The 9113-nt window shown below is 51.9% G+C and overlaps 1 protein-coding gene across 1 annotated transcript in view; it reads left to right on the forward strand.

Annotated features, from left to right (window-relative positions):
- The window catches only part of IRF9 (interferon regulatory factor 9), a 6835-nt gene extending 597 nt beyond the window's left edge, over positions 1-6238 (forward strand). Inside the window, 11 exon segments of the mRNA XM_024753193.1 lie at positions 416-596; positions 919-1102; positions 1342-1472; positions 1561-1636; positions 1740-1811; positions 2429-2770; positions 3611-3726; positions 3874-3966; positions 3968-4041; positions 5723-5816; positions 6138-6238. Coding sequence (XP_024608961.1) covers positions 417-596; positions 919-1102; positions 1342-1472; positions 1561-1636; positions 1740-1811; positions 2429-2770; positions 3611-3726; positions 3874-3966; positions 3968-4041; positions 5723-5816; positions 6138-6212 — 1437 coding nt within the window. The 5' untranslated portion in view covers position 416 and the 3' untranslated portion in view covers positions 6213-6238.
- The last annotated feature ends 2875 nt before the right edge of the window (positions 6239-9113 follow it).

The following is a 9113-nucleotide window of genomic DNA, read 5'->3' on the forward strand; positions in this document are numbered from 1 at the left end:
GTTGGGGGGCATCGAAGGATAGGTTGTGGGGGTGGTGAGTGAAGAGGGTTGAAGAGGCATCTCACAAGCAGCCACTGTGTCTGTAAATACTTGGGGATCCAGACAGGGCCTCTCACCAGCAGCAGAACACCAGGGGAACAATAGATTCCTGAAAAACCTTAAAATGAAGACCAATGCCTAAGGTTCCCTTCTAGATGCCACAGCTTGGGATGTTAAAAAGAAAGTATTTTTGGTCATCGCTAGTGACGGCAGAAATGAAACAATTCAGCCTCAGAAGTTTGAGATTATATCTATAGAGGCAAAAAGATGGATGAGATCTCTAGGGGCCCTTGCCGGAATCCAACCCCAAGGGCCAGGATCTCACTCTTCCCAAAGTATCAGTTCCCCTGACACTTCCTGCTGCTTTTATCCCCAGGATGGCATCAGGCAGGGCACGTTGCACCCGGAAGCTCCGGAACTGGGTGGTGGAGCAGGTGGAGAGTGGGCAGTTCCCAGGAGTGTGCTGGGAAGATGCGGCCAAGACCATGTTCCGGATTCCCTGGAAGCACGCAGGCAAGCAGGACTTCCGGGAGGATCAGGACGCCGCCTTCTTCAAGGTGAAAGGCCCGGAAACCAGCCCCTTGGAGGGAGGGATGGAATATACACTGGCACTGTCACCCTCAAGCGGTTGCGTCCACCTGGGTTTCAGATAAAGGGGAGGTTGCAGGGTAGAACCAGCTACGTTACGTACTTGTCAGAGCCCCATGCAAGATGAAAACGCAAACCTTAGTAAGGATCTCAAGGTGGCAATAGCTGAGCATAAACCTAGCAGAGGCCCTTCTGTGTGAGCGCTCGGGCCACACATCCGTGAAGCCAGCCTTGGTAAAGGATCTGCGGTCCACAGCATGCTGCCTCTTCTTTACTTCTGCTGGGTCCTAGGCCTGGGCGATATTTAAGGAAAAGTACAAGGAGGGGGACTCGGAAGGCCCTGCTATCTGGAAGACTCGTCTGCGCTGTGCTCTGAACAAGAGTTCTGAGTTCCAGGAGGTTCCTGAGAATGGCCACAGGGATGGGGCTGAGCCCTACAAGGTGTACCGGCTGCTGCCACCTGGAACCCTCCCCGGTGGGTGTCCCTTTGCCCCGCCACTCCTAGAATCAGCAGCCTGGGGAGGAAGGATGGAGCCCTGCGCCTCCTGGGAGGGTGGTGGCCTCCCTCCAGGCCCCTCGGTCAGAGTTCTGCCCTGTCCTTGGGGAGCAGGTTCCCTGCCAGTCCTGCCCATCCTTTCACTGCCTCCTACCTCTCCCCTTCCCTCTGTGCCCACTTAAGGCTCTGACCTTCCTCTCCCTCTCAACGTTCCACAGCTCAGCCAGGGACCCAGAAATCACCATCAAAGCGACACCACAGTTCTGTGTCCTCTGAGAGGAAGGAGGATGAGGTTACCACGAAGAACTGCATACTCAGCCCCTCCTTGCTCCAGGACCCCCTCAAAAATGTGAGAGCTGTGGAGGGAACCCGGTGGGCCTAAGGGCAGAACAGTAACTGGGGGAGAGATGGGCCAACGATAGAAACTGTGTCTGTAGGAGCTGGTGGAGACCAGCGGGGGAACAGCCTATTCAGACTCCGGGAGCAGCAGCAACAGCCCTGAGCCTCAGGAAGGTACCAAGTGCCCTGCCTCCTGTGTTATCCTCCATGCCACAGCCTCTGGCCCTTGGACTCCCCAGTCCACTCTGAATGACCAGTGCCTCTGCCTCCCCCCCAGGTAGGGACACAGCTGAGGCCCCTCTCCAGGGAGATCTGGTGTCCCCAGAGCTTCTGCCCCCTCCAGGTTCAGGTACTTGGCGTTTCTGACTCACCCCTGCCCCCGTCCTCCCTTGTCCTCCTATGGCTACGTATGTGTTATCTAATCTGTCAGGGCTTGCAGCAAACCAGGGCCACCTTACTCAGAGGCACTGGTTTCTAGGCAGTGCACCTGCCACCACTCCAAACAGCTCACTTCTCAAAAATACCCCCTACACACTGTGTTCCCTGGAAATCCACTTTGAGACATTGATTCTGTGGGTTAAGTAGAGGACTGATCTCTGGGACCCTCTTGTAAACTGTAAGGCCCTGGCCATTAAGGCCTCAGTGAGAATCTGTGTATTAGCTCTTCTCCTGAGTGATGGGAAAGTATGATGGGAAGCCCTCTGGGCTGCCGAGGGTTGGCGGTGAGGATGAGGAGGGAGGGCGCCTTCTCTATCCTTAGAAGGTGCGGCTGCCGCCCCCACCTTGTGGCCTGCTTGGTCCTCACCAGCCCTTACCTGGTTTCTCTCTCTGAGCCTCACGTTCCTCGCCAGCAAAATGAGGATGCTGGATTTGCAGGAAGCCCCTCTTCATTTCTCCAGAGCCTCTTGCTGGCCAGTGAGCCCCTGGGGAGGGGCACCGGTGCAGCTGGCCTTTCTTTGTCCACAGACTACTCTCTGCTGCTCACCTTCATCTACGATGGACATGTGGTGGGTGAGGCCCAGGTGCAGAGCCTGGACTGCCGCCTCGTGGCTGAGCCCTCGGTCTCCCAGTGTGGCATGGAGCAGGTGATATTTCCCAAACCCGGCCCACGAGAGCCCACCCAGCGCTTGCTGAGCCAGCTCAAGAGAGGGGTCCTGGTGGCCAGCAACTCCCGAGGCCTCTTTGTGCAGCGCCTTTGCCCCATCCCCATCTCCTGGAGCGCGCCCCAGGCTCCACCTGGTCCAGGCCCACACCTGCTGCCCAGCAACGAGTGCGTGGAGCTCTTCAGAACCGCCTATTTCTGCAGAGGTGAGGCTGCTCCCGCCGAGCCCCTGAGCCCCTTCCCCCACCTCTGTTCCCCCTCCACGGGCCCGGCCACCACCCTGCGCTCCCTCCAGCACATCCCCCGTCACAGCCCAGGCACGGCCCCTGCACTCGTGCAGTGCTCAGCCCTGGCAGCCCCCTTCCCCAGCCAAGGCCGTGGAAGATGAGGACCAGGTAAGCCCAGCACGAGGCTGTCACGCCTCGGGAGCACCACCACACGGGAGCGTACAGTAATCATGGGAAGGTGCGCCTCGGGGCACCCCCCACCAGACACACCTGCCCAGCGACCACTCACACATTCGCGAGAGCTGTGTGCATCACGTGCCCTCGCCCACTGCTCAGCCGCCCCTCAGCTTGCCCCTCTCCCATCCACACTTGGAATCCCACTTCCTGCCTCCATTCCACTGTCAATTGGACTTCGGGAGTGGGGGCCCGGAGTATAGGGGACCCAGGGCCACGGGGTGCCTTAGCGCAGGGAGGCTGTGAGCAGGCAACAGAGGTGTGGCACAACTGTGTTAGCAGCCAGGGCTGCCGCCGAGAGGACTCTTAAGCTCCCCCAGCTCCCCCAGGTTTCAGGTTGTGTGACGACTGGCTACCTCTAAAAGGGGGCCCCTTTCCCTATTTGTCCACAGGCGAGTAGCAGCTCAGTTCCTAACATTTCCCCTGGCACCAGGCAACGGCCTCACCACCCCGAGGCTCCTGCTCTGGCCTTGGTCTCTGAGTGGCCCCACTGCCACCCCTCTGTCTCCATTATGGGATCCTCCCCAATCCCTCCCTGCCTGAGACCCTCTGTCTTCTCTTCCAACTCTTGACCTTTTCTCTCAGACCTGGCCAGGTACTTCCAGGGCCTGGGCCCCGCACCCGAGTTCCAGGTGACACTGAATTTCTGGGAGGAGAGCCCTGGCCCCAACCACACCCCACAGAGTCTTATCACAGTGCAGGTGAGTCGGGATAGGGCAGGAACAGCCTGCCCGCATGGGAGTGGGGTGTTGAGGAGGAAGAGGGCCTCCCGGGGAAAGAGCCCCTGGGCATAGTGTCCGGCCCTGCCTGCCGTGCTCACAACCCCCTCTCCTGACCTCTTCGTGCAGATGGAGCAGGCCTTTGCCCGACATTTACTGGAGAAGACTCCAGAGGATCAGGCAGCCATCCTGTCCCTGGTGCAGAGCCTGGAGGACCCAGCCTCCTTCTCCTCTCTCTGTTCCACCTATCTGCTTTGAGAGAGCCTCTTCCTCCACGCTCTCGACCTGCCTCCCATGGTGATCATTCTCATTGGTTGTCTGTGATGATTTAGTCCTTGAACTCCTCATAGACCCTGGTTGGTGGGGAACTCAAGGATGACTTTTTTTTTTTTAATTTTGAGATATACCCTCTTTCGTCTCTTGAGGAACTGAACTGGGCAAGTACAGATGGCGCGAACTCAGGGGGCCTTTCCCTCTGCCTGCAACCCTAAAACCTAGCACTTTATATTTTCTTCTTAGATCTTCACTAAGGATTGAAAATAAAATTTTATTGAAAAGGAATCAGCATCGGACTTGTTGAGAGAAGAAGGCAGCAGGGTCACAGAGAGATGATGGGGATGTAACCTGAGGGCAGGGCACTCGGGTTCTCTTCCTGCTGGCATCTCTGGGCCTCTTTCCTCTCCTCCAGCCACAGGTTCGGGCTAGCAAGCTGTCTGGGCTAGGAAGCTTCAGGTTCTGGGCCTGGCTCTCTGTACCCTCTAGGCAACCAGGATTAGGGAGAGGGTTGGGGTCAGCCAAAAAGAGGGGCACTGAGCCTATGGCCACTGTGGCCACCTTCATAAGGGAAATCCAGTGTCCACAGTCCTTGGCTAGAGGGCTCCGATTCAGCCTAGGGTTGGACTCTGGCTTGGAGATCTCAATGAACAGACCTGAAATGATGAGATGGAGGCCCTGGGGCCTGGCAGGGGAGGAAATCAGAGGGAAGAGTGGCTGAGCCTCCTGTGCCCTGGGCAGACCATGCCCTGGTGCCTCTTCTCCTGGTACCTGGGGCACTGTCACCCCAACTGAAGGCTGCTCCCAAACAGGTCTCCTCACTCTACCTGAGCACCACGACAGACAACATGGCCTAGACCGCCACGTCACCAGCACTCTGCTGGGATCCCAGGGGTCCAAATCCACCAACACCACTCTCCCTTGCCCCATGTTTATCTTGCTCCCAAACTGGTAGTTCTTCTTCACAAGGCCACCGGTCATCCTACCTCATCCTACACTCATCTCCACCAGACTAGTTCACCGCTTAACCCGACTACCACAGCCTCCAGCTTCCCGCTTCCCATACATGACACCAAATTGGCGGAGAGGTAGCCTCCCAGACCAGCTCCTTCCTGTCATGTCACTTTTATAAGCTTTGAGTGGCTCACTGACATGATCAAATCTGGATGTCTAGATTCTTGAGGAACTTCTTGCTGTCTCACCTGACAAACTTCACTGCTTTTGAGCCTTTCTGCCTCCTTGGCCCTTCCTCATTGTCATCCTGAGAAGCCAGGAGCCCCAACAGGCATCTGCATAGGCAGTGAGGAAATTGGGTACTGAGTGTGCACGGGCCCTGCTGAAATCCCTCCTGGACCTTCACTTCATTTTCTGTTACACCCCACATCCAACCCATCAGCAAATCCTATCATTCCTTCCTTCAAAATCTATCCAGAATCTGACTCTGCTTCCCTAACCAAGACTGGTTCAAACACCATCATCTCTCACACCTCTTCTTTCTGCTTCCACTCTTGTCCACCTTCAGCCCATTCTCAACACAGAAGAGATCCTCTTAACACATAAATCTTAACACGTCATTCCTCTGCTTGAAATCCTCCGTTGGCTTTCAATTCACTCAGGGTAAGAGCCCAAATCCTTACAATGGCCTTCAAGGTGATATGGCCCCATTCTCCTTTCTAACCGCACCCCTTGCTATTCTTCTCCTCAGTTACTTTGCTCCAGGCCCCCTGAACCCACCAGACATTTCTGCCTCAGGACCTTTGCACTTGCTGGTTCTTTTGACTAAAACACTCTTCCTTCAGGTAAGCACATGACTTGCCCCCTCTCTTCAGAGAGGGCTTCCCTGAGCACCCAACCCAAATAGCAGCCCTCACTATTCTCTATTCCCTTATGCTGCCTCATTTTTCTTCATAGCACTGATTACCACTTCACACATTTCTATTTGTCTACTTGTTTATCGTCACTCCTTCCCTATTCCATGAGAACAGGGACTTGCTTTGTTCATTGCTATATCTCCAGTGTCTAGAGTAGTGCCTGGCACATGGTAGGCATGTAATAAATACTTGTTGAATGAACGGACAGATGAATGAGCAAATTACTGTGTCCTTTATCTCTTAAACTAGGTCCTAAGCACCTTAAGGGCAGGTGCCCCCACTTTATCATATTTGTGCCCCAGCGTGAACGCTTGTGAACACTGACAATATATGTACAGTGATCGAAACAATTTGTAAGTATCATGTAGAGACCAATTTAGCCAAGCACCATGGAATAGGGATTGGGAACACTGGAATTCAAAAGAGCAGAGTTCCCAACCAGGCTGCCACTAAGGAGCTGTGTGGTCTGGAACAAACAATCCATATGGGCCTCTGTTTTCTCATCTGTAAAGGCAAGTCTTGGACTAGATTTTGAAATCCCGTTCAGCCTTGATATTCTGTGGTGGTAAGTTTAGGGCAATTGCACATTCCTCTGACAAACATTTGCTGAGCTAAGTTTCAGGCACTAATGGAAAAAACAAGAACCTCTCAAGCGTTCCCAGATTGAAGGAACAAAATAAAATAGGGTCAGCTTGGCTGCAATAAGAGCTGAGTCTTTTTTTTTTTAAATTAAACTATAGTTGACTTACAATATTCTGTTACTTTCAGATGTACAGCAAAGTGGTTCAGTTATATATTTTTCCAGATTCTTTCCATCATAGGTTATTACAAGATATTGAATATAGCTCCTTGTGCTATACAGTATGTCCTTATTGGTTATCTATTTTATATATAGTGGTGTGTATCTGTTAACCCCATATTCCTAATTTATCCCTCCCTCCCCTTTCCCCTTTGGTAACCGTAAGTTTTTTTCCTATGTTTGTGAGTCTGTTCCTGTTCTGTAAATAAGTTCATTTGTGTTCTTTTTTAGGTTCTACATATAAGTGATATAATATTTGTCTTTCTCTGTCTGACTTACTTAGTGTGATAATCTCTAGGTCCATCCATGTTGCTCCAAAAGGATTCTTTTGTTCTTTTTATGGCTGAGTAGTATTGTATTGTGTGTATGGACCACACCTTCTTTATCCACTCATCTGCTGATGGGCCCTTAGGCTGCTTCCACGTCTTGCCTGTTGCAAATAGTGCTGCTATGAACATTGGGGTGCACATGTCTTTTCAAATTAGAGTTTTCGTCTTTTCCAGATACATGCCCAGGAGCAGGATTGCTGGATCATAGGTAGCTCTATTTTTAGTTAGTTTTTTTTTTTTTTTAATTTATTTTTGGCTGCGTTGGGTCTTCCGTGCTGCACGCAGGCTTTCTCTAGTTGTGGTGAGTGGGGGCTACTCTTCGTTGCGGTGTGCGGGCTTCTCACAGCGGTGGCTTCTCTTGTTGTGGAGCACGGGCTCTAGGTGCACGGGCTTCAGTAGTTGTGGCTTACGGGCTCTAGAGCGCAAGCTCAGTAGTTGTGGCACACAACTTAGTTGTTCTGCGGGGCTTAGTTGCTCTGCAGCATGTGGGATCTTCCTGGACCAGGGATCAAACCTGTGTCCCCTGCATTGGCAGGCGGACTCTTAACCACTGAGCCAGCAGGGAAGTCCCTATTTTTAGTTTTTTAAGGAACCGCCATACTTTTTTCCATTATGGCTATGCCAGTTTACATTCCCACCAACAGTGTAGGAGGGTTCCCTTTTCTCTACACCCTCTCCAGCATTTATTGTTTGTAGACTTTTTAATCATGGCCATTCTGATTGAAGTGAGGTGATACCTTATTGTATTAATAGTTTGGGGAGACTTCCCTGGTGATCCAGTGGGTAGGACTCCATGCTCCCAATGCAGGGAGCCCGGGTTCGATCCCTGGTCAGGGAACTAGAACTCACATGCATGCCTCAACTAAGAGTCCGCATGCCACAACTAAGAAGTCTGCATGCCTCAACTAAGAAGTCTGCATGCTGCAACTAAGATTCTGCATGCAGCCAAAGTAAATAAATATTTTTAAATAAAGTAAAATAAATAGTTTTGACTTGCATTTCTCTAATAATCAGCGATGTTGAGCATCTTTTCATGTGCCTGTGAGAGCCATCAGTATGTCTTCTTTGGAGAAACGACTATTTAGGTCTTCTGCCCATTTTTTGATTGGGTTTTTTTGTTTTTTTTTTTTGATATTGCGTTGTATGTGCCGTTTGTATATTTTGGAAATTAAGCCTGTGCCGGTCGCGTCGTTTGCAAATATTTTCTCCCGTTCGGTAGGTTTTTTCCTTTTGTTTATGGTTTCCTTTGCTGTGCAAAAGCTTCTAAGTTTGATTAGGTCCCATTTGTTAATTTTTGGCTTTATTTCTTTTGCCTTGGGAGACTGATCTAAGAAAATATCGCTGCAGTCTATGTCTGAGAATGTTTTGCCTAGTTCTCTTCCAGGAGTTTTATGGCGTCATGTCTTATTTAAGTCTTTAAGCCATTTTGAATTTATTTTTGTGTATGGTGTGAAGAGCTGAGTCTTAATAAAGAGGCAGAAGCATGCCCTGGAGTCAAGACTGGGAAGGATATTCTAGGCCAAAGAAATGGCTGTGCGAAGGCAGGAGGCATGGGGAATGGGATATTTGTAACTACAACCATACAACTTATATTACACAAAGAATTTTTGAGACAAAACAGCTTTTGTAGGCCGAGCAGTATGCCCTGCATCCAGCAAAACTGAAGTCTCAGCCAAGAAAACATTCACAACAGCCAGGTGAGGAATGCCACAACCTAAACTGTTCAGATTTAGGAAATGACCCAGCCCGTGCCCTCGCTGCTTCCTGTGAGGTCTTTCTTCCCCAACGACCTGGGGCGGCTCCAAGGCCACCTCATACGTGTTTCTACCTCCCTAGCTCACCATAGGCCCTAGGCTGGGAACAAAGGCGGACCAACCAATTGCTACTCGGTGGGATTTGGGGGAAAAGGCAAGGTCTAACCGCAGGTCAGGCGCCCCAAACAGGGCGTAGCGGTTGCCCTTGGCATGCTGCAACCTCCCCGGTAGTTGAAGCACCCTTGTTACCAGGCTCGCTGCAGGCGAGGCTGGGGTCTGCTCCCCGCTCATTGGTCCGCAGAGAAGCACCTCTGAGGAACCCCTGTTGCCCAGGCGAGGACGA

The sequence above is a fragment of the Neophocaena asiaeorientalis genome, unplaced genomic scaffold, assembly GCF_003031525.2.
Source record: "Neophocaena asiaeorientalis asiaeorientalis breed wild unplaced genomic scaffold, Neophocaena_asiaeorientalis_V1.1 scaffold1186, whole genome shotgun sequence".
Classification (NCBI taxonomy): domain Eukaryota; kingdom Metazoa; phylum Chordata; class Mammalia; order Artiodactyla; family Phocoenidae; genus Neophocaena; species Neophocaena asiaeorientalis.